At 43.8% G+C, this 26,666-nt stretch overlaps 2 protein-coding genes across 6 annotated transcripts in view; one reads left to right on the top strand and one right to left on the bottom strand.

Annotated features, from left to right (window-relative positions):
- usp24 (ubiquitin specific peptidase 24) overlaps positions 1-19,434 on the bottom strand; it is a 54,307-nt gene extending 34,873 nt beyond the window's left edge. For 2 of the 5 annotated variants that reach the window (XM_042058109.1, XM_042058110.1), the window contains exons 1-11: positions 18,834-19,433; positions 10,841-11,009; positions 10,343-10,410; positions 9,870-10,013; positions 8,154-8,276; positions 6,468-6,503; positions 6,119-6,184; positions 2,683-2,748; positions 2,113-2,187; positions 1,665-1,823; positions 947-1,061 (exon numbers count right to left, since the gene is read on the bottom strand). In XM_042058109.1, coding sequence (XP_041914043.1) covers positions 947-1,061; positions 1,665-1,823; positions 2,113-2,187; positions 2,683-2,748; positions 6,119-6,184; positions 6,468-6,503; positions 8,154-8,276; positions 9,870-10,013; positions 10,343-10,410; positions 10,841-11,009; positions 18,834-19,112 — 1,300 coding nt within the window. In that variant the 5' untranslated portion in view covers positions 19,113-19,433. Of the gene's footprint in view, positions 1-946; positions 1,062-1,664; positions 1,824-2,112; positions 2,188-2,682; positions 2,749-3,871; positions 4,022-4,169; positions 4,466-6,118; positions 6,185-6,467; positions 6,504-8,153; positions 8,277-9,869; positions 10,014-10,342; positions 10,411-10,840; positions 11,010-18,833 lie in introns of those variants that run through there. The other 3 variants (XR_006021252.1, XM_042058112.1, XM_042058111.1) reach the window with 3 other exon arrangements.
- Positions 19,435-19,581: 147 nt separating this feature from the next.
- bloc1s2 (biogenesis of lysosomal organelles complex-1, subunit 2) lies at positions 19,582-24,788 on the top strand. The gene is made up of 5 exons (XM_042058114.1): positions 19,582-19,794; positions 20,217-20,333; positions 21,641-21,760; positions 21,909-22,013; positions 23,656-24,788. Exons 1-5 carry the CDS (start codon positions 19,626-19,628, stop codon positions 23,685-23,687), a joined length of 543 nt encoding a protein of 180 aa, XP_041914048.1. The 5' UTR covers positions 19,582-19,625; the 3' UTR covers positions 23,688-24,788.
- The last annotated feature ends 1,878 nt before the right edge of the window (positions 24,789-26,666 follow it).

The raw sequence follows: 26,666 nt of genomic DNA, 5'->3' as shown, positions 1-26,666 counted from the left end.
TAGCCAGAGCAGATAGTTCATCACAAAAACAAGACAGTCATGTTGAAAGTCACAACTTGTAACGGGAAAAAAAGAAAAGAAGAGAAAAGAAAAGCAAAGCAAAAGAAAAGTTTTGAGAGGCATAAGGCCCAGACCCGCAACTGGGTGTGTGAGGAGAGTGGAGAGGACAGGAGTGGAGACGGAGCCCACACCTGACGCCCCCCTCAGCAGCAGGGTCCAGCGCTGAGAGCTGACCGCAAGGCTACACCAGGAGCGCAACTGAAGCATTCGGTTTGCGGAGCATAACAATAGTTTTAGAAGACTGGTCTAATTGTTTCGTTATCACATCTGGCTTAGCCAGTTTGATTGATTATAGTGGAAGCTAATTGTTCCCGCATAGGCTCAGCGAACGGAATGCTTCAGTGACATGGACGGTGTAGCCACCCTGTAGGAATGCTCTGCCCACTCTGTAGCAGGAGCCAGAGTGGAGAGTGGAGAGCACTCTGCTCCTTCAGTACCCAAACACACACACACTTCAAACTCCTGCTCACTGTCTATTTCACTCACACTCTCACACACACACACACTTCAAAACTCCTGCTCAATGTCTCTTTCTCTCACACACACACACACGGCAGAAGCTAATTATAGGATGTCAGGGCCCAGGATGTGTGTGTGTGGCAATGGCTGCAGGGTAAAAAGCCACACAAGCCGGCTGAAACAGGGACCTATATACGAGCAGTGGCCTCCAGCCTGTGCAAATGTGATGCAATTAAGAGCTTGGCACGTCCTTGTGAACGCTTAGCACATGGTGGAATTCAAGTGCCTCGTCAGACTTTACACAGCAAACAGGAAGTAGGGTTTCAATACTTTAACAGTTTAGAACACTACCTTGAAGTTAGCCCATTACCTTACAATATGTAACGGCAAAACTGAGATGGTGGCAAGTTATTTCAACTCTCCTTACCTTCCAGGGCTATTGAGAGAACAGAGTTCTCTACCAACCAATCCAACAGCCGGTCCGTGTCGATGGCGTTCTTCACCGTCTTGGACACGGTGCTTTCCTCGATCAGCTTGGTCACCTAGGAGACACGCAATTCAGAGTAAGGTGGGTGGTCACAGTCTGAGAGGCTTTACCAATGCCAGCAGTCCATGTGGTGACACAAAGCTAGGAAACAGCCCTGACGGGTTCATCACTAAACACAGTATATGTCACAAACACTGGCTATAAATATCTACATGGACTGCATGAGGAAACACAGGAACTTGGGTGAAGATGCTAATACAGAACGTCCTTGTTTATGTACTGAAATGTATGTCAATGTAATGCCTTAGGTACTGTGTATACTGTAGGTGCAGCACTGCACACATAATGCATAAGACTGGGGCAGGTGTGTAGAAAGCTGATGGAGCGGAAGTTTGTGGGCGCTAATTTAAATGACGAGTGATGTGCGAGTGAAGTCTACTTAAAGTTAATTTAATAACAAGCTTCAGCTAATTTAATTCAGTTGCTAATGCCAATGCAAGATCTTAAGTGCAAGCATTGAAGGGTCAGCTCAATACCTGCTACACGATGGCTTTAGTTTTTGCATAAGATGCTTGTTACCAGATTTGACCGGTCATTTAAATTAGGGCCGTGTGTGTGTGTGTGTGTGTGTGTGTGTTTTAAACTCCAGGACTCGGACCTCTTTGAGGGAGTTCATCTTGGCACTGAAGTGTGGAGTCTTGAGCATCCTCAGCAGGATGTCCAGCCTGAGGTCGTCCACCACAGTGACAAGTTCCCGCTGGAAACGCATGCACAGCAGCTTGATCGCAGACAGGAGCTCTGGGATGCTCACCAGACGCTAATGAACGACAACGAGAGAGAGAGAGAGAGAGAGAGAGAGAGAGAGAGAGAGAGAGAGAGAGAGAGAGAGAGAGAGAGAGAGAGAGAGAGAGAGAAAGAAAGAAAGAAAGAAAGAAAGAAAGAAAGAAAGAAAGAAAGAAAGAGAGAGAGAGATAAATAGAAAGGAATGGAAGGATATAAGGGCAGCAAAGTACAGTACAATCTGAGTGGCCCTAAAAGTGTGCTGGATATTACAATGAACATGCTTATGATTACCAAGCAGAGTGTGACATGTTGTGTGTTCCTACCTTATCTTTGAGGTCTTTCTCCTCCAGATTCTGCACGTAGGTGATCATCTTGTGAATAACAGGGTCCAGCATTGGCTGATGACAACATAAACAGAACAGACCAGTTAGGGTGAGCTGAAAAATGCAGCAATTGATCGCTTCAAGGAAACATCATCTCAGATCAGATCAGTCACAACACACCGATAGCCTGATTTGGAATAACATTTCTGCTACTCCCGGAGGATTTAGTTTTAATGAAACAGGCACCCAAAAAGGGTGCTCAAGATTAAAACATAATTGACAGACTTGCTGATTCTGTATTTACATTTTGCTTCCTGAGATCATAGAATAATGTGGATTTCCCCATTTTTTCTTTAAGCATCTAAGTCTCTCAGTTGTCACCTCACAGTCTGCATCAACATGCTCAAAACATTGATTTCTTTGGGAGATTGCCCACTTATTATCATACACTTGAGGATAAACTATTACAATGTCAGCATCAATATTCTTTTTCTTCTTCTCATTTTATTTATTTATAATAATTGTATTATTTTATTATTGTGGCGATGCATATAGAGATGATGAGCTCACCTGGACGAGACTGGAGTTGAGATACTCAGCACACACACTCAGCGGCTGGACCAGGGCCGACACACTCTGGGGACACACAACCAGCACAGCGTACTTGTGTTAATGTAAGGCACGTGTAACACACATCCGAGATGTTCACAAGTCATTTTTTGGAAGTCCAAGTCGAGCCTCAAGTCTTTGAGGGGCAAGTTCAAATCAAGTCTTTTGTCAGATGTCCATGTCAAGTCTCAGGTCATCTGATCTGTCCATTACACTGTATTGTTAAATATTATGAATTCAAAGCATGTCCTATAGCTACCACCCATACAGTACAGTATCAAAACCAGTTGTAGGATAACCTTATGTTATCTACTGCAATAAGAAGAAACACAAATTAGGAACTCTGTTTCAATATTTTTCAATAGTGCTTGCCACAATTGACATGTGTAGTGAACTGGGGGAAATAGCTCTATACTGCAAAGTTTCGTTTATGTTTTTTTCTGAAATAAAATATGGGCAGCCAAGAGTGGATGTGAACTTGTTACAGGAAAAAAAACACTCATACTGGAGCTAGCTTAATTTTGTTTACATCCCGAACTTACATGGGGTCTCCAATTTAGGACATTATATAGTCTAATCTTCTGCTACTTAACACATCCCTCTAGCCCTCGGACCTGGTGAAACCTTTTATTAACCTAAGTCTGTCACATTATATGGCCAACTATAAAGATGCAATCTGCCTGTTCCCAGCAATAGCACAACACTTTGCAATGGTTAACTTGTTACCTGTGACGATATATGCTAGGTTTAATGTCTCTTTCATTAGTAAGTGCTGGGAACCTATCTGGGTGCGTTTTGAGATGCCTGATGAAATTAGACGTTGTTGAACATGGCATAATTTATCCTGCTGCCACACACCTTGCATGTAGCTGTTCGCTTATTTCCACTCTACACAAAGTTATTGTAACCGAAAGTAATGATAAAGGGCACCACTCTGGGAGGACTTGTCGCCATGGTCAAGGCATTGTTTTTTTAATCTGTGAGTGCGCACACATAGCACATGCGTTACATTGCACATTATGGCAAAGGGGACATGTAGCTCGTCATATGTTTCCCAAAGTATATGCAGCAACAAAATAAAATAGAAATACATTAATAAATGTCGATAAAAATAAAAAAGAAATAATTGCATGAAATAGAGATTGCTTACGAGTCTCAAAGCTTGAGTCCGAGTCAAGTCTGGAGATTTTTGAGGTGGAGTCGCAAGTCTGAAGTCACTGTTTTTGCGACTAAAGTCTGACTCGAGTCCGAGTCTCAGACTCGAGTGCCCATCTCTGACACACATCAAGCACACCACAAACAACAGACAACTAAATACCACTGGAGAGCAAACACAGGAACCCCAGCTCATGACATATTCACCATAGACATGAATCACTTCAATGGCTTAATAGCTCAATGATCCATATGTTACACTCCTCAATCTTTTTCCAGTTTTTTTCTCTCACCAAATAATGTCACCGGTGAAAAGAGAGAGTGGCAGGTGTTGAAGGGAAGTGTAGGAGCACCAAAGTCACCCAAGTGATGGAGCCATCGAGCAGGCGGAGCAGGAAGGGCAAAGGGGGCAGCAGAGCATGTTAAAGCCTCTCTCTTTCTCTCTCTGACAGACACGGAGAGCTGAAGGAGCTCGGCAGCCTTTTGTCCAGCGTGCCGGCGGTGAGAGGGGGCATCTCTAGGCCTCTGATGAATCACCCCTCTGTTCACCATCAAATGACTGCTTCCGCCTGGAGAGAGTGAATGAATCACTCCTCGCCTCCTCCTCCTCACACACTTTCTCCCCCCCCCATCTCCATCCCCCTCCCCCACTTTGGAGCTGGAATGAGACACTCAGTCTCCAGGTTTCTTCCCGTTCCTTTTTTCCTTCTTTCACACCCTCTCCTGTGGGATCTCTCTCTCTCTCTCTCTCTCTCTCTCTCTCTCTCTGGCTGGCTGGCAGGAGGATGAGGAGAGTGGAGCGGAGTGGGGTGGGGTGTGTGTGGGGGAGTTGTGTCTGGGTATGAAATTACTGATAGAGAAGCAGAAGACGCAACTATTGTTCTCTGACAGTGTTCGACCAGAGATCTATACATCTTATTTTAATGTCTATATACAATATAATTAATATACACAATATATATGTGCATACATCATTTACATGTACACAAAGATGCATGTCAACATCCACTGGCTTGTCTTAGTGTCGCTCGTCTGATTGGCATGCAAATCCCAGCTCATCTCTCTCTTTCTCCCAAGGTCCCTCTCTCTTTCTCTCACACTCACTGACTGACTGACTGACTGACACACACACACACACACACACACACACTGATAAATCAAAGCGTCCCAACACTCCCCCCTCCCCGCCCGACTCCTCCAGGCCACACATCCGGCCTGGCACACCCGCGGCGTGTTAATGCCCGCCATCAAAGGCCCACGAGGAGGAACCAAAAACAAGGACACTTTAGAGTACGCAGACAAGGAGCAGCCTTTTAGGGGAGCAAGCGGACGAAGAGAGGAGAGGAGAGGATGCCTATTAGGCCAGCCAGAGGCTGCGACTGAATAACTGAATAAATATCTCAGTAGGTAGTGCGGCACATTGGGGTTCTCTCTCTTACACACAGTCGTGAGGCTCAGAAGTGGGTTTCTGGAGCCAATGGGGTGGGGTGGGGTGGTGGGGAGGATTCCTCGCTCAGCTCAGCTCTCACTCCCAGACTGCACGATAATTATCAGCTGAACTGCACTTGTTTATCTGCCTTGTGGAATGTGGCACAGCTGAGTCTCACTATCGTTCTCCATGCCTCTCCCTCTCTGTGTGTGTGTGTGTGTGTGTGTGTGTGTATGGATGACTGCATACATGTTTGAGGGAGTGTGTATGCCATGCCACTCGCTGCATAGCAGCTACAGGGCTGAGGAATAAACAAGACAATCTAGCCAGAGTCCATCAACACACATCCGGAGAGCGCCCGCCATAATTGAATTTCTGCCCTCTCTGAACTCTGCATTCTCTTCTTTCTCACTCACGTTCTCTTTCACTCTCTCTCCCTTTCTCCACTTTCACTCCTCGCTTGACTAATCCCTCTATTCTTCTCGTCCTCTGTTTCCGGCACACATCACCCCCCCCCCCCCCCCTCCTCCTCCTGTCGCTCATTCTCTGCCACGCGTCCTACAGAGGTAGAATCCCAGCTCCAGGCACAAGCCATTCACGCCCAACCTCCGGCAACTCTCTCCTTCCCTCTCTCACACACACACACACACACACACACACACACATTACAAAGCAAAAACACCAAAGCCAAAAAGAAAATTAATTAAAAACAAACAAACAAACAGACAGCAAAAAAAATAATAAGGACAACAAAACGACACAGTAGCCAAAACTGACCATATCCTGACCTAAGTGGACGGTGAGGGCACTTACCCCGATCTCAATCTCATCCATGTTCAGCTTGCCCTGGATAGCAGTGAATCCCCCCATCTCGCCAAACTGCACACACAGACACACACACAGAGTGAGAAATCACTTCAGCATTGGGATTCCGGTTGGACTATTTTCTTGATTAATCTTTATCGATAAAATGTCAGAATATAGTGAAAAACACAATGATCAGTGTTTCCAAAATCCTAAGGTTATGCTTTCAAAGGCCTTGTTTTTCTCCACATATACAGCTCTTGAAAAAATGATGAGGCCACTGCACATGATTTTTGATCATCCTACGGTTGCTAAGTGACATGAAGTGAGAGAATACGGACGATCTGAAAATACATACCCGATTCACAAGGTCCACCAGCCAGCCATGAGGCTCCTGTAAAGAGACAAAAATGATTGTCTTTTTTCAGCAAATTCTCTGTAATCCTGCACTCCATTAGCTCCCGTTTCCATTGGGCAGACCTTTATCTCTCTGGTCCCAGTGCAGTGGAGCTGCACACTTACTGCGGAGTGAGCACATTTCAACTCTCTTCACCCAATCAAACACTGCACAATTCTTGATTCTTGACTTCCTGATACAAACAAATCTCTTTACAAAGTCAGACCAATATATCAGAACGTCACATATTATCAACCGTCCCGTATGTCCAACGTGCATGTGTCACTTAATATTAATTTCTATACAAACCAAGATGCCGGATTCCTAAAGAAACGCAAGCACCCACACCATAAGTATATCTAAATTAGCTATGGACCAAAAATAAAATTTTACAGTGACTTGAAGAACTGTAAACAGTCTTGTAAGGCTGCGTGTACAAATCCGCTTGAAGCTCGAGTGGAATTTTGAATTGAGACGAGAATTCTCGGGCTAACCGTTGATGTGCCGTCAGAAGGTTGGGAATATGCACCCACCAGCCCAGCACGTTTTCATGTTAATTAATCATCTTCGTAAGTCAGTATATGGTTAAATGAATCATTACAGGGCGAATGAAGACTCTCTCGCCCGCCCCTACTGCCTGTAGGAAGAATATCCCGCTTGCAAGTTCGGTGTATCGTACCCGCCGACTTTCAGTCTCATAAAGTCTCAGACATCGCGAGAAGCAGTTTACATCCTGCATCTCCAGCACAGAAGCAGGCTAACGAAACGCTAGCGATTGTTGCAAACATGTGTATAATGGCAGAGCTGGCAAAAAAGCATGTGAAAACCCTTGATAGAAGATGCAAAGAAAAGGAAAAGAGCTTCAGACCGAGCGAGGGCTCGCACACGTATCAACACGTACAGACAATAGGGGGAGCTTCTTAGAGAAAAAGCATCAGGCTTGCCTGGTATCCCTTTAACTACAAAGACAAGAGATTCCGTCATTCCTTGAGCGTGCACACACACACACACACACACACACACACACACACAGTAACACAGTAACACAGTAATGACCATGAAATGCCATGCTGTGGCTAATTATCTAAAATAGGCATGTGATTCCTCAATAGTTTTAGTTATGGATGTGGTCAGTGTATTATTTGAAAGATTAGGCCTGCTCTTCCTGTGACTATTATGGTCCTTCTAGGAAACTTGCGCCAGTGGCAATTTGGGTGTGTGTGTGTGTGCATGCATGTGTGCGTCTGATAAAGCGAGACAGAATGTGTGTATATGTGTTAAATAAGTGTGTGTGTGTGTGTGTGTGTGTACACTCATATAAGCAGTACTGTGTGTCTCAGGGTGAAACAATGTGACAGTTGCAGAAAAAACAAGGGAAGGAGCTTGGGAACAACAGAGAGGGAGGGGATGGCATGCTTTGTATGGAGAACACCGTTGAAGGTAAAGAGGAGGACAAGGAGCCATGCTGGAGAATAACTGAACAGAAAAGCCGCTCAGGAGAACAGACGCGTTTGGAACAAGAACAGGATGACAGGAAGAAAGAGAGTGGAGAGAGAGAGAGAGAGAGAGGGAATTAGATGGAGTAGAGCAGCATATATGCTGGGAAGAGAGCAGAGGGGAAGACGGAAAGGAGAAGTGTGGTGTTACCTTCTGGTAGCTGGAGGTGGGCGAGACAGCAAACATGTTGTCCTCCCCAAACACCTCGGCCCAGTTGCGCTGGCAGGCCTTCATGCGGTTCTTGAAGTGGTACTCGTTATCAGGGTTAAAGGCCTGGAACAGAACCCAACGGAGACCGGGGTCAGTGAGGCCGGACACTCAGCTCTTGTGCTAAAGCACTTGCATGCAGCACACTAATCCCTCGTACTCAGATACGCTACAAACTCACATACACAAACGCAGATACACTAGCAACTCTCATACAACATACACTAGTAACTCTCATACACACATACACTAGTAACTCTCATACACACATACACTAGTAACTCTCATTCACACATACACTAGTAACTCTCATTCACACATACACTAGTAACTTTCATACACACATACACTAGTAACTCTCATTCACACATACACTAGTAACTTTCATACACACATACACTAGTAACTTTCATACACACATACACTAGTAACTTTCATACACACATACACTAGTAACTTTCATACACACATACACTAGTAAAGGGCTCAACATGCTTCTGCGTCAACTCCACGGCGTAGTTACGCCGGCACTCCTACGGCGTCATGACCATTTCATGGTTCTGCGTCGGGTTGCTTTGCATTGCGGTGCATTTCACCGCCATAACGCTCGGTGTCGCCTGTGTTTGCGTCGCCCAACGCCGAAACAAGACTGTAGCCTATGACTGAAACGGTAGCCTACTCACAGAGAATGTAAACGGGCTCTGCTACTCAGAATGGCAAACCCTGTCGTGGCAAATATTAATCTTATTTGTTTGGCCTTTTCTTGCTTAGAAGTATCGAGAAATACACAGTAAAACAGCAAATAAGTCTAAAGTTATTTGTGAGGTGTCTGCCATCCAGTTTAAGTTATGTTAGCAGGCGAACTTTAACACAACTGCCCACAAAGTACTGCTTGCTGGCGAAGTGCTCATTTCAAAACGTGACATATAAACACTTTACAAACGGATAAGCCCATCATTGTAACCAAAATATGTCTGAGTTTATTTGCAAAGCTTATGTCAGTGAACTAGCATGTTGCTAATCTCCACAGTAGGTTGCTTGAAACACCAACTATCAACACACAGGACGAGTTGACCAATCACAGTCCTTCCGGTCTGCGTCGCCTTGATTTTTGAAAAATTTTTGGAGGTGCACGTCGAGCTACGGCGGAGGGGTTGGTGAGGGGTTCGCGGCGACGCAGAGGGGTCTGCGGGGGTACGCCGTCGATTCGACGAAGAAGCATAAATAGGCTTAACTCTCACACACTAGTAACTCTCATACACATATACACTAGTAACTCTCACACACATGCCCGTATACACTACACATCACTCTCATATGCCACTTCCATGTCAGCATTAGATTAGAGCAGGACCTGAAGGGTTTTGGACTAAGATTCATTGTAATATGAACTCAACGTTGCAACTCAAGATTTACAAAAACAACCTGTGTGGACTGTTATGACTATCTATATCTATGCATAATAAATGGATGGTAAAGCATTGTGAATATCCCAAAAAAGAAAATAATAAATCAGTCAATCACACACAGGTACTCCCAGTAATCATCTACAAGCAATGCACACTAGGCATTTGTATTCTGTTAGGAACAGGGGTGTGTGTGTGTGCTGAAGAGAGGAGGGAGGGTTGCTTGTCGTGGCAAAGTGGAGGCTGCCGTTACCATGGTGAGCACGCCCATTAGGCCCACGGGGATGGGGTCCTGCTTGACCCGCTCGGCCACCAGCTCCACCAGCAGCATCAGCATGTTGTAGATGCCCTCGTGGATCTCCGTCCCCCACTTATGCACAGCACTCGAGGTCAGCAACTACAGTGAGGACACAGAGAGATGGAGATGAGGAGAGAGAAAGAGAGAGAGAGAAAGAGAGAGAGAGAAAGGGAGAGAAAAGGAGAACGCAAGAAAGAGCAGTGAAGAGAGAAAAGAAGAAAGAATGGATAGTGAAGGAAACAAGTGGACAAATAAAGGAGCGAGCAGAAGAGAGAGTGGGACAGCAACAGCAAGGAAACGAGGGAGAGAAAGGGAGATTGAATGGGGGGTTGATTAACTGATGCACACTGGTCATAACCGGTGTTAAGCCCATGTTCTGTTTGCTTGTGCCATTATTGACGGGTGCTCTGGCTCCCTGCGGTCCTCACCTTTTTAAAGGCCTCAGGCATGCAGCGCTCTATGAACCTCTTGCAGTTCTCATCTGCATCAGCGAGGCCTGCACTCACACACACAGAGGAGGGGGGGAGAGAGAGAGGAGAGAGAGAGAAAGAGAGAGAGATCCAATCAGAGCTGACATCACACAAACAGACTTCAGAGCATATATTGTTTACACAAACATCCAAAGCAAGCAAACAATAAACAAAACCAGTGGAAAGAAGAGAATGCTATGAGTGCATACAGTACGTGTGTCATATGCTTGAAAAATGCCATGGGTACACACTGTATGGAGCAATTCCAGAGCATGTGACAGCGCCCACGCAACTTCAACTAAGCGCCTATGACGTCTGGCTTATTGTGAAATACACACACGCACACACACTTGGATGTTCCCTCCTGCTGATGACAAAGACACACTTCCTACACACACACACACACACACACACACACACACACACACACACACACTCACACGCATGCGGGCTTACCGAGTCTGGCCAGGCACGTGGAGGCGATGAGGCACTTGCCCAGCGACTCCTCCCGCTTGTAAGGGATGGACCAGTGGTCAGTGAACACTCGACTCTCCAGCTCGTACAGGTTGGTGGTGGGGAACTCCATGTTCCCTCCAGAGCAGTTTCCATTCTCATCGCTAGTCCTCTGCAAGACAGACAGACAGACAGACAGACAAGGCAGTAATTAGGGAAAGGGAAAGAACAGCTACAACCATTTAAGCCACAACCTCCATCATATTAAAGACCAGTGGAAATCATGTGTTCCAGCATCAGTCTCATACACTCCCAATGGCTACGTGGTTAATACAAACTTCCTGAAAGATATTACAGGTCTGGATGAGAGACCACCTCGTGGTCTCTGCTCACCACACGAGCAGCCACGTTCTGGCTGTTCTGCAGGACATGAAAAACTGTCAGGCGTCAGCTAATGCCATCTCAACATGCTACTGCAATCACGTCATGCAAACTGTGGAGACTCAGAAGGAAAGTCAGGAAAGACTCAGAATTAGTTGTTTATAGCTACTAGTTGAGATATGCATGTAGAATTTATAATGGATTAGCATGAAATGATCATCTGGAGATTATTGATAGGTTAGATACTACTACCTCCTTATAACCACTTCTAAAAACATTTTTTTACAGATACTACCACTATTGTCAGCTTTCAACAAGGCATGTCACACTCACAAGGGTCTAGTTTTTCCTGCAGTTGCATCATTGTGTAGAAAAACAATGGAAATCGAACGGCTTGAGATGGCACGTCTCATTGTGAACGCTACCCTGGCAGTCTACCTGTGAATTTGGCAAGGTAACCAGTGTTAACATCAGATATCACGACCAGAACATCACTGGGGCAGACAGACTCTCAGACTCGATCACTCAAAAGCTGAGGACAACCTACAGACTGAGCCACTTTCACCAGGCAGCCTAAACCAGACTGAACCAGTCGCGGATCTGTTATTCCAATGTAATTCCGACGACACTGAATTTTCCAGCCCGGCGTGATCTGATGAAGAGAACGCCAGCAACCAGCAGCATACTGCTGGGTGATGAGAGTGTTTTCCTTGGCCTGGACACACTGCTCCCAAAACTGCCCAGAGGTAAGTGACAGCCTGAAGGGTGGATTCAAAGCCAGAAGTGGGATCCCCCCCCCCACACACACACACTATAAAATTGCCCTTTCAGTGCACACACAGAACTCCTCTGTGTGTGTATGTGTCTGTGACAAACAAGAAAAACATGAGCATGTCCTCTCATTGCTCCAGAGGTGCATCTGTGTGTGTAATTATGCGCATGAAGTGCGTGGGACATCAAGGAGCGAGCCACTGATGAAACACTGTCTGCTGAAAGTTGTCAGGGAGGATGGCCACAAAACAACAACAACAAACAACAAACCAAAACAAAAACGTCCTGCCGCATTCCTGGGGGACCTTGGGGAGGGGAACGCTTTCCCCTTTGTCACTGTGACTAAACAGACAAACAATGTGATTCCACAGATAGGCACTGTGCCAGGGATGTGTGGAAAGGAGGGTGAGGTGAGTGTCAGTGTGTGTGTGTGGCGTGCACGCACATACGTGCATTGTTCGGCATCAGGAGCCATAACAATCACTGTAAACCATGATGCAACCAGCCAAAATCTTCTGATCTAGGATCAGGTGGTCTCCACTGAATACTGCCGACTATCAAGGATTGGACCACAGCTTCTCCACTTCAATCTGAACTCTGCTCATCAGTGTTAAAGATGACGGTGTACTCTGGCCCAGTCTGCTGGTTGTTCTGTCTCCTAAGGGTGCAGCCGGACACATGTGCTTTCACTGCAGGCGCCATATGTAACGTGATCTATAATGTATGGTGCTCGTCATGTGAAGACTCTCAGACCAGCAGCAGTAGTTGCGGTGTCCACTCTGGAGCCTCTTGTTGACAGCAGAGCTACTAAAAGGACTGCTGAACTGACTAACCTCTCTTTCTCTCTCTCTCTCTGTGTGTGTGTGTGTGTGTGTGTGTGTGTGTAACTGGTGTTTGTATCTAAATGTATAGGGCCAGGGGACTATTTGCTCATTCGAAGTGGAGCTGTCTACACTTACGCACCCCTTGAGAGAGTGAAGGAGAGTGGAGCTGCGCTGTGTTGTGCGGTGTTGTGTTGTGCTGCGTGCCGAGCTCGTTATGTATGCTGTGGAGCAGTGGCAGGGACCACCTGCACTATGTGGGCCTGATTCATCGCTGATCCCTGGCAGCTCCCCCACACTTCTCCTTCCCTTCCCAACACACACATTCACACACACACACACACACACACACACTAAAGATAAAAAGCACAGCGACGCACAACAACACAAACTCCTGGGGGAAATGCATGAATGCAGCTCACTCAATTATTTACATAATCATGCGAAAGCAAACGCAGATATTTTCCTTCAGAGGCTTCCGCTATAGGCACCCACAGCAGAGACAGGCAGCAGCACACGTTAAACAGCATTGCTAGAGGATGGGCGCCATCCCTCCCACCTTCACTGCAAACCATCTGAGAACAATTCATGTTTGGGGAAAGTGCAAAACTGAGATACTAACCAACTACTAGGCTAATGGATGTCAAGTTACTTGTCAATTTCCATCCCATATGTGATCTCTTGATGTACCCGTTGTGTGCAATAATCTGGCTAATCTAATAAAAAATTAAACCTGATAAGCGCTATGTGTTAGATAGATAGATAGATAGATAGATAGATAGATAGATACTTTATTGATCCCCAGGGGAAATTCAAGTGTTGAATGAAAAAAAATGCAATACTACTAGAGCATATGAACTCCTGCAATTTATTTACAATATGTGAAAGTGAGTGCATTTGCAAAGTCCAGATGTGGAATGACAGAGTTTCCTGTTCATAACACCACATATTTCCATGACACACCAGGAACAGGCAGTGGCTACTTTAAAAAGTGAAAGTGAAGAGTCACACAATATAGGTGTATTGCATAATCAGGCCAAAGAAACAACATGCAGCATTTTAGCATCTTAGAGTATAGTGTACTTAACAAATGTGACTGTCTATATGCTCCTGTGCAGGTTGGTCTTAGGAGCTTATTACACTGGCTTGAGGACTCTCAACTACAGCCGACTAAAGTTACGCCACTCTGAGTGGCAGGTCCTTGCATATTCAATGGCGCTGAATAGGGCTGTAATGATACGCAAACTGAAACCGAAATCATGATACAAGCATCTACAATCTTGTATCGCAATCTGATAAAACAAAACCGTGATACACTGCCCTCACCAACCCCAGCAGCTGTCATCCTTACAGATACAGCACCTTGAGCTCTCAATGCAACAAAACCCATTTTTACATTTCACAATTCACATTAGAACACATGTAAATCACAAAATTATTGTTCACCATTTCCCCTAACGTAGCAGTATCGCTAAACTTTACCACCTGAAAAACAGGTATAAACCAAAACGTGGCTCAAAAATTGAGGTATGAACCGAACCGTGGGTTTGGTTTATCGATAAAGCACTAGCGCTGAATTGTGAACACTGGCAGTCAATTGTGAACACTTCTGCAGTCTAATAGCATCCTACTTCGACTAGCTTAGCTGTCTCCCCTGGGCCTGCTTCTTTAGTGTTCTTGACATTTTGAACCTACAGGGACACTGGCCCTGTCCTCAGATCTGTCGTAGCATTTCTCCATGTTTGAAAATACATACACTACTGCTGCTCTGACTCAATGCTGTGACCCCAGCTGCTATTGTACTTGACCAATAACATGTCAGTCACATGTCATGGTTCCTATGTGCAGGGAAAAGCAGGAGAACTGTAGTCAGAGGAACTACAATTGTCCACCGTTGTATGCAGTGCAAATGCATGAAAAAAGGGGTAGTTTCTCAGAAGGTTCTAGGAACTATGACAATCAGAGAACACTGCGCTCCACAGAGAACCCATCCTCATGTGTACCTAAGCACTGCTTGTTTAACATATGTATTACATCTTGGCTTATGTGTGTGGCCCTTTAATAGTAGTACATGAATGCATACATGATAGAGTCCAAACCAATCATGTAATGACTGAAGTTAAACTTGTGATGGGTGCCATATAAATGTCTTGTTCTAAGTTAAATATAGCATATGTGGTGAATTCACTAGTTCTTAAACACTCTACTCTTCCTTTTACTTTGAGACAGATCATAAAGGTCTGCATTAAGCTAACAGTATTTACATACCAAGTTTAGGGGTGGAATACATTTCAATACATTTTCCATTCCCATAGTCTCTAGGATAATTACACATTGCAGGGTGTGCATCAGCAAAGAACAGCACTGCAGTGGCAAGGAAAGGTCACCGCAGCACTTGAGCAACTCGGACAAGTCTTGAGAGATGTCAACAAGCCTCCCGTTTACGCATTCCTACATGTGACGCAAGTGTGAGTAGAGCAGGATGGCCAGGCAGCGCGCTCTTGTTTCTCAGGAGCAAAGTTCACAAGCGTGGCTGTGCAACAGCAGCAGGAAAGGAGGAGAGTTAGGTGACCCAAGAGCCTATCAGGGTCGGGGAGGCTTTTTGCCAAACATAGAGTCGCGTGACTCCGCACACGCTGTGCTGTTTGTATTGGATGGCACACGTTTTCCAGTGTGCTGAAATGTGAGGAAGCCTCTGAGAACCTTTTCCAAGAGGGCCAAAGAAGGGAAAAAAAACATGCTACTGGGCTAATGCAGAGAAAGCAAAGGGGTGCTTTGAGGCCAGTGGTACATTCCTCACCTGAGCCTCTGGGCCACACGTGTGGAGTGGGAGAGCCCCTGGGGCACGAGGGGTCAAAAGGTTGCCCATGCTCTGCACTTGAACTTGGTAAACACATCCAAGAGTGTGTCTATGGGAAGACATTAAGAGGAAATAACTGGGGCCATGTCATTACTTAACAGAACATAGACAAAAATAGTGGAGAAAAATAGCTGAGAATACAGAAAAATATGCCTCACAATGACGCAATATTAGATATAAAGATATTAGGATCCTTCTTATGTAGCCTACTACATTTATAAACTGTGTCAACACAGTGCCTTGAAAGGTATCGGCAATAAAGCCGGTGCAGTGATTAAACAACAGTGCGTACAAGAGACAACACTGCCTTGCGAGGCGACTCTTGTGTTTATGGTGGAGGTTCCTGGAATGCTCCAGTCTCTGAGGCACTGTGTGTGTGTGTTTATGTGAGTGTGCATTTCTAAAATGGAATGTGTGTGTGTGTGTGTGTGTGTGTGTGTGAGTTAAAAGCCCCCCTCCTCCCCGTGCTGTGCAGTGTCTCTGATGTGCTGTTCAGTAACTGGATCTCCAGCCTGTTACCATGCGTACCGACCCACCAGAGGGCCAGTCTGCAGGCTCCCTGTGACTCCACTAGCTATATTTAGGGCAGGAACATGCGGCTGGGCGACCTGTGACATGTATCACCGGCAAAAACAGAAGCCAATGCTGCAAAACAGCCACGCCGGCCTGTCACTGGCAAACCACAGTTACCACACAGGGCCCTCCCTCCTACAGAGGAATCTACATCAGCAAAACAAAACCCCAAGACCAATATGAAAGAAATCAAAACTGTGTGGCCGGCTTTCAGTTTTGTTTTTTAAGAGAAAGCACAACTAGTGTTCATAAAAAAAACAGCAGTGTCATCCCAGTGCTAACATGTATTGAAGAGAGCCAGCCCGGCCAGTTCCTTGCCTATGCGGTTTTGAGCTTCCAGCATTACATTCTCATGTGCCAGAGATACACATGTGGTTCTGACAGATGTGAGAGAGCATGAAGGCCCACACCCATTGATTGGTAGCAGTGTGTGTGTGTGTGTGTGTGTGTGTGTGTGTGTGTGTGTGTGTGTGTGTGTGTGTGTGTGTGTGTGTGTGTGTGTGGAGACAGGATATTGGAAAAGAAGGTAACTGAGCAGAAATGTATTTCAAAACAATAGACGCCAGTTTCATTCTGACCATCAGGTCTTGTTTAAACAAGGACTCAGGGACCGGAGTCATGTCTAAATTCACAAATGTATAAGAATATACTTTGGAATTGCATCATGCCATTCATAACCAGTTGTAGGAAAAAGATAAGACTTGTGTGCAATGAGGTACAGCTGATATAAATGTTTACCCAGCAGAATGGCACCAACTTCACTCAAACTGGCAAGGAGGAACGTGTCAGCAGTACTTGTGCCAGTGAGCGGCTCCTGAATAAAAGACACCACTATTCTGAAAGGTCAAATGGTCAAGTGCTGCCTATTTAAGTCAATAAAGGCCTTAAATGGCCTTTTCACAAACTGATCTCTGCAGCTCTGCAGGTGCATAGAATAAAATAAGTAGCACTGGATACTGAAGTTAAACCAAAACATCTTCACATTTCTTTCAAATTTCTGGCACGTTTCACACAGTACCCAAGAAATAGTCCAGAAGTTAAGATCCCCTCATCATTATTATATTGTGCCCTGAGGGCACTGTCAATCGCTGTAAGATCATGTAGCCATGATATCTTTCAACGATGCTTGACACTCAAAAAACAGATAGATAGATAGATACTTTATTGATCCTCAAGGGGAAATTCAAGAATAAAATACCAATACAACCTTTATAAGGCAAAGAGAACATTAAATGATTGGGCAGCACTGGGTAAGCCGCAGCCTCTCAGACAAGACAAATTGGACTTATCACGCAATGATAGTATTTTGAGGATGGATCAGAGAGAAGTTATATCAAATCTCGAGGTGAGATGACTAATGCTACACACCACCATCTGACATTACAATAACCGCGACAAATTGATTGCATATTGAAATGTTGTGGAGTCATTGTTTAAAATATCAATGTCATAGACAATTTTCGATAATAACGATAAGCTTTTCAGTTGAACTAATGTCTGCCCCGGTTTCTGGATATGAACCCCAACGTTACTCGACGGTTCGACATTGAAGGCAACATATTTCCTCCTCATATGTTACTTACATTACAACAAATCTAGAAGTAAACGTTAGGCATTGCTGTCTCATTACACAGTTAGTGAGTTTGCCATGGCCACACGGGAAAAGTGCCAAATCACAGTCCCTGTCAGACACTGCATAACCTACGAAGCTGACTATTAACTTAACTGCGGTTGTCAAGCAGGCGACGAGCTATATCTATTGGCTAACTAAGCAAACGCATAACTGCTCCATAGGGCTATCAATTACTTTAACACCAGGTGGGCGAAATGACAGTGGTTGGTATTTAAAGCTTTAAAAGGTAGGACACCTCATGCAGCTGCCTCGCAGTTTGACAGATGCAGGTAGATAAGCCACCGTTACCATAGCTAGCCAGGAGAGATAGCCTAGGGATAAGCTCTTTTCGGTGCTGTGCAGGTTAGCAGCAACACCCTGCTAACGCTAGCTGCTTGTGCGTTAATTAACGAGATCATCAACACAATCATTTGCACTACAAAATACGTTTTGTTATTGCCAGAGCTCTATAACACCAGTAGTTGTCGGTATGGAAAGATAAAGTCAAACTGCCCAGCTGCTTTGATGAGTGCATATAGTAATGGCTAAGTTAGCAGGCTGCAGCTAACACGTTTAAATGCTAGCCAGCTATTTCCCCTCCCCCAAACGGAGAGCTAGTTGGCTAGGCCTAGCAAGCTAGCCAAGCGGATGCCTGGCGGGTTAATGAACTAACGTTATGGAGACATCATAAGCTTAAACCAAATACATAGACAGCGTGCATAACACAATTTCACGAGTTGTTTCGCTCTCAGAGTAACACTGCAAGCTTAACCGCCATGTGAAGTAACGTTACTTTTAGCTATCTTGCCTGCAACATACCGTGGTTTTCCCTCCCTCCCTATTTGCCTATCCATGACAGCCCGATTCCACTCAGATATGAAACCTAGTTAGCTGGCTTGCTAACTATAGTGTGAAAACTACTTATTAAACTGTCTAACGTTGGCCAACATGTGAAACAAGCGATTTTTGTAATTATACCTCACTCTCCACGACATCATGATAAGCAGGTGGAGGATCAAACCCTCCAGTCCCAGTTCGAGTAGTATTCTCGCTGTCTCCACCGGGCCCCGACCCGGGCGCAGGCCCACTTTCCATCGGCTCATATCCATACCCGAGCCCGGGGCTTTCGTTGGTGAGGAGTGCAACAGCTTCGTTAATGTCATTTTTGGCTAAACGCAAGGCTTTCCTAATAGCAACAGGGTCCGGAAAGCCCATGCAGAGAAGCGTTGTCATATGTTGCTCCTCTTCAGTCTCCATAATTGATTGTTTTATCCTATAGACTTAGTAGGGTGGTATATTGCACAGACTTCTAGCTGTGCACGCCGCCATGTTTACAGTCCGATGGTATTCTGTCACGACGGATGCCCATAACAGAGTAGAAAGCGGGCGGGTCTCTTTGCGACGTATTCGTGGCTCCAAGGAGCGTCACCTCGACCCACCCATGTAACCAATCCAACAGAGGCTCAAACTGCAAATTACACACATTTTCTCCTTACGTTTTGAAAATACCTTTCTGATACAAATCGATTAGCCTATATTTCTCAGAGAACACTGGTTGAATTTATTTTTTAGATAAATTCTCTCCTCGGGAAAATGCGATAAATTAAAGATACAATTATAATACTCTTAAGTAATAAATAAAACATGCTCATGGGGACACTTAAAAATATGAGTAAACGTGAAATAATCGGGAATGGGGTGACCACAACCACAAAGAGAAATGCGTCACGTGAAAAGCGCTATCTGATCATGTGATTATTTACATGGAAAATGGCCGCCACTGGAGAAGAGGCAGCTGCGATGGACAGCATCTCCAAGGCCCCTATTCCCCCATCGGCATTGAATATCAAAACGGACCCAGATTCTCGGTTAGAAAATACAAGCGTTGAAGGCGTCACTGAAAGTCAGCCTCCTGTCTCCAAAAAGGGCAGCAACAACAGTAAGCGACAGGCCTGCACCTCGATTCATTTCCAGTCCAAACAAAGCTAGGTTGTTAGCTATTAGCTGGTCAGTTTGTAATCTATTTATCTTAGTAAATTCCAGCATTCAGTTGTCTTTATGCCATTATTTATAACAGGTAAGCTGTTTTAGGCCTACCTGGCAGGGTCATTGCATTACTCAAGTCTTTATTCTCATCTCATCAATAGTTTGCTAGCTAGTTGATTCAAAGGTTCAGTTATAATTGCATCATCAGCCGTCAAACATGAGAACATGTTAAATGTAAGCGTGGGTCTAGTGTCATTTATCTGGGGTGTCTACGTTTTTATGTGCCTGTCTATGTCCATTCCCAAATTCCCCTGTAACATATATTTTGCGCACATGCGTTCCTTGAATGAACATGACAACTTTTCTTTTGTGCAGATGATGGGAGTGTGGAAACCGCGGAGGAGGCTGTCGAACCAGCAGAGCCTGACATCGATGAACTCTGCAAAGATATGTTTGATAAAATGGCCGTCTTTCTACAAGGCGAGCTTACAGGTACTTACATCAGAGACTTTCTAATGAGGAGACACAGCACTCCACAGCACAGCACTCCAAAATCCTCCATAGAAATGCATGGGGTTAAGTTGCCCAAGAAGTGCCCAAAATATGGCTGCCGAGTGGAGGGACTTGCCTAAAAGGACTTTGCTTACATTTTGTGTTTGTTTAAACCTGACCTCAAAATACTTCGAAATTGGACATATTGTAAAAGCATTGGATGCTCTGATTGTTGAGCCTTCTGGTGGACCATGACCTTACACTTTCTAAATATCCTAGTGTAGCTCTAGCAGAATTAGATGAGGAGTATTAAAGAAAAGTAGCCTGGAAAATCCAGACCCTGGTAATCTAGAACGATTAAGGGTCTGGCCACAAACAATGTAATGGCCCAACTTGAGGGGCGGCACCAAGCATGCATTTGAAAATCTCACTCCACGCAATTGTATAACACTAGACCAATGTTTACTCTGAATGATTCTGGACTTCGACGCATTTGGATAACACTACGACCAATGTTTACTGATCAGGTTAGCTCGCCTCTGGCCCGCCTATATCAGATATGCGATTTGATTGGTTCCCCGTGATGCAAGGGGTAAAAGTAACGTGCATCATTGCTCATTGCCAGAGTGTCTCGCAGAGACGATTCCATTGTGCTCTTGCGAGAACTCTGGATTTCCAGGGTAAAAGAAAAGCAAAGCTGGACGAATATGTAATCGCTTGAAGAGTCTTTATGCAGGGACTAGGAGGATTATGTGTCATCATTTATATTGGATGGTTTGTGTTACCATGGTTTTAAATTTGATGAGAAATTATGTAATATTGTGAAGAAACAAACTTCCACTTCAGTTCACTGCACTGTAAGGTCATAATTGATTTGTAATGAAATTGATCGATGTATTAATGATAAAACGTACATTTTAAGAACTTTAAGAACACTTACCGTAGTTTTATCTGTTTCAATTAAAATTTACATTTGACATTTATTCATTTAGCGGACGCTTTTATCCATTACACATGTCAATTCTATTACAAGGGCCATTCTCCTCAGAGCAACCCGGGGCTAAGTGCCTTGCTTAAGTTCACAACAAACCCACAACTTTTCAGGCTACTGCATTCTAGCCCAGCTCCTTAGCCACTACGCTACCACCACCCAAGATTTGGGCAAGATAAATGTAGCTAAAACAACATTCTCATCTTGTGATGTGTGAAAGGCGTCAGACAAGAGGAAAATCCATACCACTGCAGTTATTGTTAATGTGGTGTATTATTGGTGCATATGAATTCACTATTGTTTCTCATCTGGCCAGCTACCTGTGAAGACTACAAACTCTTGGAAAACATGAACAAACTCACCAGCTTGAAGTATATGGAGATGAAGGACATATCGATAAACATCAGTCGCAACTTACAAGATCTCAACCAGAAATGTAAGCATTGTTATTAGTCAGCACAGTTATAACATTAGTGCGTGATCAATACTATTCCTGGTCTTCAGTGAGGGGATTGTATTGACAAGTATTATATTTGACTGTATTGTATTGCTGACGTTGGAATGATATTTTCCATTTCCTTCAGATGCCAGCTTGCAACCCTACCTTGACCAGATAAACCAGATAGAGGAACAAGTGACGGCACTTGAACAGGCAGCGTACAAAATGGACACCTACTCTAAAAAGCTAGGTGAGCATTTGTCACTAATTTATAAGGGCTCCACATTCATTTCCAAAAAATTAGTTGTGTGCATGATGCAAACTATTCCCCTTATGTGAAACTGACCTTGGGAGGGATAGCAGAGGCCTACTCTACCTGTGATTGGCTCTGACCTCTAGCCTGGCTGACACCAGTATGTCTCCACACTCTCATAGCCTTTTTGCACTGACGGCGAACAGGTTCTGTTCCCGTTTGCAAACCAACATTTGAACTGCTCGGTGCATTTTGAACAAATAAAATCTGGTTCAGAACGTAGGACTTTGGATCAGAGCTGGAACACCAAAAAATATTTGTTTTGTCCTGCGATCGGTAGTTGGCATGACATTCTATCATTCAGAGAGAAGCAGGCTAAAGACATGAATTTTCTCTACATATCGACCGTTACCATGACTAAACAAAACTAATCAACTAGCACTACACTGAAGACATCATATAGCTAATTTCTGCAACTTTCATATCATCCTCCTATTTATGCATCTCATAAACTTTTGTTTATGCATGCAACATCCTCTGTTGATGATGCATCCTTGGTTCCGTTCAAAACTGGTTGAAATGCCGGCAGGTTCACTAGATGGCACCAAGGTTAAAATAATTCTGAACCAAACCGGTTCAAGAACGCCCTCAGTTCACTTTCGATTGTCAAGGGATGTAACCACTGTTGCAGTTAAACTTAAGTCGTACATCAAACTCTTATTGAATCCTTTCGGAAGTACAGCAAACATGTTCTTTTTGTAAATAAAGGATTTAAGTGCAGTTGTTTACTCCATTTCAAAGAAAATACACATCTATGTTTAATACTAACCCCATCAAAGTAACCATTGGTTGTGCACAAACTAAGTGGTGCCAATTGTCCTCCTTGTCATTGTATAAAAATGTACATAGTAGTTTTATTCATCAAAAACATCACCAGTGTACATCACTTCAAAGTTTATTTGTTCCATGCATTTCTTGCCTCAGATTAACACACACTGCTTTAGTCACAATCTACTAAATTACAACCAACAACACCTGTTAAAAATAAGTAGTCCTTTTTGTCAATACTGCTTTCCATTCATGAAATCCATGAATGTTACAACTACTGTGGAGCTAATTTAATCATCAAACATAATGTCAGTTACTGCTTTAAAGGACCTCCTGTACTGCCTTATAAACAGCCTTCTATTGCTGTTGGCTACCAAGTTTGCTTATTTGACAAATATCAGATATTTATATGTATATCCATTGCATGTGTGCTATTATTAGTTGGACATTCTTCCCATCTCAAATTACCTCCTGAAACTCTACCACCAGGTGTCACTGTCCACCCATATATCACCCTGTAGAATGATAGCTCCTGAGTTTCAAGGTTCTCATGTGAATGTTCTAATGGCCAACCTGTTAAGTACATTGGTCTGTTTTGCTCACAGGTTTAGCAACAATAGGCATTGCTTGCCAAAAAATGCAGTGATATTATAACCCCTATGCTTGTGTGATGGTCCCTAAGAGTTTCAGAACAACATATGTTTAGTTGTCCTTGCCATTGCTGTCATAAACACCAGTGTTTTTTTTCACCCTTTTGACCATTTTGAGAAGTGCATTATGCTTACTATGGAACATGTGATGTCATTGTCAGAGGCAAAGTTCAAAAAGCTGGAGAAGCGGTGAGAGGACACTGTGCTCTGTTGCACTGTCAGAACCCCAAGTCTGAGCAAGTTTGGAGGAGTCCGTTGCCGTCAGCCTGCTTCTAGAATTAGGGACATTGGCTTGCTGTGGGAATAGTGTGCACTGTACACAACGTTAAGACTCCCTTTGAACGGAAGAGCATGGGTGGAAACGCATATCAAGAAGTGCTCACATCTGATATCTGATTCTGCACTCACTCAACTACCCTTTATGAAGGGGCACATCCTTGGTGAAAAAGACTAAAGGACAGAATCCATAGTATGCACCCCATCAAATGTACCTTGTGTATGTCTTTCAACCCTGTCATTTATTTTGCTTTAATTGGATATGCATTCCACACATGAAAATCACTGGGAAGTCATTACGAGAAAATATGTTTTGTAACCTGACATTTTTTGTCCTGACAAAGTCTTCTGTGTCTACTTTTTATGGCTCTCTTCTCTCTGTTCCTGTTCCAAAGATCATATTAATGTAGCCCATTATACAGCCTGTATGGAAGTAGTACATGCCTACAACCCCCTGCTGAGTGAAGCTTGTTTTAGCAGTTTTAACATGCATTAATATAGCACTTCCATTCCACTTGAATCGCTACAAATGCACGTTTTGTCATTTAAATGGTGCATCATACGCAGTTTAAATGAGCATTGATGTTCTTTGCTACCCAAGATGATAATCTGGAGGAGACCTTAACGTAAATCTCCTGGCCATGTTTATGTTCAGTCAGAGTGTTAATGTGCCTGTGCTTTCATCTGTGTGTTTGTCAGTGATTCAGAATTAGTAACTTTGGAAGTAAGTCCTGTGTGTTGACCTAACACTGGTCATAAGCATTAATGCCTTCATTGTTTTGTACATGAACTTCATATGAGCTGGCTTTTATTTGTAAAATGGCATGTAATAAGCAGGCATGCATAACATTTAAGTTATATGATGAGGCCTCTGAGACCTTTAGGACAATCTCACTTATTACATTTTTGGAATTGTCTCTGTTTTTGTAACAATTTCTCTTTTTTTTTTTTCTTCAATAAAACAGTATTGTAAAATGTGCTTGCAGATGCAACAGGAATTAAAAACTAATTTATGTTACATGTGTCTGTGTATGTGGGTAAGAGAACAGCCAGCAGGTGGTAGTCAAGCTCTACATATCAATGGATTGAAGACTTCATTGTCAAGAACCTTTGCCTCATTTTGACTTCTCATGTATATAATTTTCAGGCCTTTTCAGCCATGGCTGTCCTTTACAAGGTGCATTATATGTGTTAAATAAGTAGTGACCCTATGACAGATCACAAAAGAGTAGTGATGGGGACGAGACCGCCTATGCCGAGTCCGAGTCAAGACCGAGTCTTTGAAGGGTCGAGACCGAGTCGAGACCGAGTCTGTTGGTTTTCAAATACAGTCGAGTCCGAGTCAAGACCGAGTCTTTGAGGAAGCAAGTCCGAGTCGAGACCGAGTCGAGACCAAGACTATAAAAAATGTTCAGTTTTAATATTCATAATTTAATATCACTCCAGTTAATAATCAACAGTTAGGCCTACAGACTAAGCTAGATTGGGAATTGTTTAGAGGACCAGTTTTAACGTCCTAATATGGACTATGCTGACCTACAGACACTCACCGGCAGCAGAGCCATAGAAATAAATAAACGGCTCTGACGGCAGTATCTTTGCATTGCACCATGGGATGTCATTTTTAAATAATGCCGGTCAACATTGCATTTTATTATTATTGTTGTTATGTGTTGTCTGTTTTTTTATATGAACATAAAAAATGCGTTGGTCTCGAGGACTCGGTCTGAAATTACGAGTCCTTCTCCTCCCACTGTGGTCCGAGACCGAGTCAAGACCGAGTCTTTGAAGGAACGAGTCCGAGACGAGACCGAGAAAGCAGAAATTGGTCTCGAGACCGGACTCGAGTCCGAGACCGGACTCGAGTACTACATCACTACAAAAGAGCACATACATGTGCACTGGTGTTCTTCAGCTTTAAGACCCATTCAGACTGCAAGCGACTAGCAGCAAGATACCATGGAATGTTAATGTAATTCAGCAATTATAAGCGAAATAACCATTGGCAAGAAAGTTAAACCAATTTCAACTTTTCAAGCAACAAGCGAATCATTGGCAATGTGTGTGCGGCATTAGGCCAACTCACTCTTTCATGGGAATTTAGACCATGTTAGGTTTTAAGACACGTCTCAAATGTCATTGACAAGCAATGAGCGAAGTCTGTTGCACATTGAACTAAAGCCATCATGTGGCATGCTGGGGCACTGTGTTGACCTTACATGCAGGATGTTATTAAATTAGTATTGGTATTAAATTATTATTAGGTTATTAAATTAGCTTTTATTCTTTGCTTTGATTGTTGCCAGTTGCCCATCAATGAAAATAGTTCAGCTGAGAACCATTTTTCTCAGCTTTGCAAGAGGGAAAAGCAGTTCTTTATTGCTTTATTAGTTAAGTAGTATATTCAATATTCATTAACAGCATATTTCAAAACCTACAAATGGTAATAGTAAATCATATACCTTTCATGTGCTATATACTCCTCTGAAGAAAGGGAACAATGAGAGGGAGGACCATTTGTACAAAATTGGATTTATCAACAAAGCAAAACAAAACATGTTGCTATCTTTGGTGTTGCACATCAAACAAGAGGTATCAGGTCTGACCACTGATACTGACATTGATTGAGAACCATTGCTACTGTTGCCAGGGATGTTTAAGGACAACACTGATAGCATTATCTTTAAAATAGACACACAAGATACGAGGAGGCTTGCCTCATATAGCTTTTGCTCACATACATAGCTTCAGACCTCACATGGCTGAGCGCAGATTGTCAGCAATTACTCTATTATCAAATGTAAATATTTTCCCCAGATGGACCGCGGTGAAAAGTGTGACCTTAGGAAGAGATATCATATGGAGTCGATTTGACCAGTATCTGCCCAGTGGAGGT

Source organism: Alosa sapidissima, chromosome 12 (assembly GCF_018492685.1).
Source record: "Alosa sapidissima isolate fAloSap1 chromosome 12, fAloSap1.pri, whole genome shotgun sequence".
NCBI lineage: Eukaryota > Metazoa > Chordata > Actinopteri > Clupeiformes > Clupeidae > Alosa > Alosa sapidissima.
This window is presented reverse-complemented; position numbering and strand designations above follow the sequence as displayed.

Excerpts from the sequence above, each read along its gene's own strand:
- bloc1s2 (XM_042058114.1), top strand. The coding sequence starts at position 19,626 with ATGGCCGCCACTGGAGAAGAGGCAGCTGCGATGGACAGCATCTCCAAG. Across the intron at positions 20,334-21,640 it reads TCTACAAGGCGAGCTTACAG|CTACCTGTGAAGACTACAAA; the intron begins GTACTTACATCA and ends TCATCTGGCCAG. Across the intron at positions 22,014-23,655 it reads CACCTACTCTAAAAAGCTAG|AGGCAAAGTTCAAAAAGCTG; the intron begins GTGAGCATTTGT and ends TGTCATTGTCAG.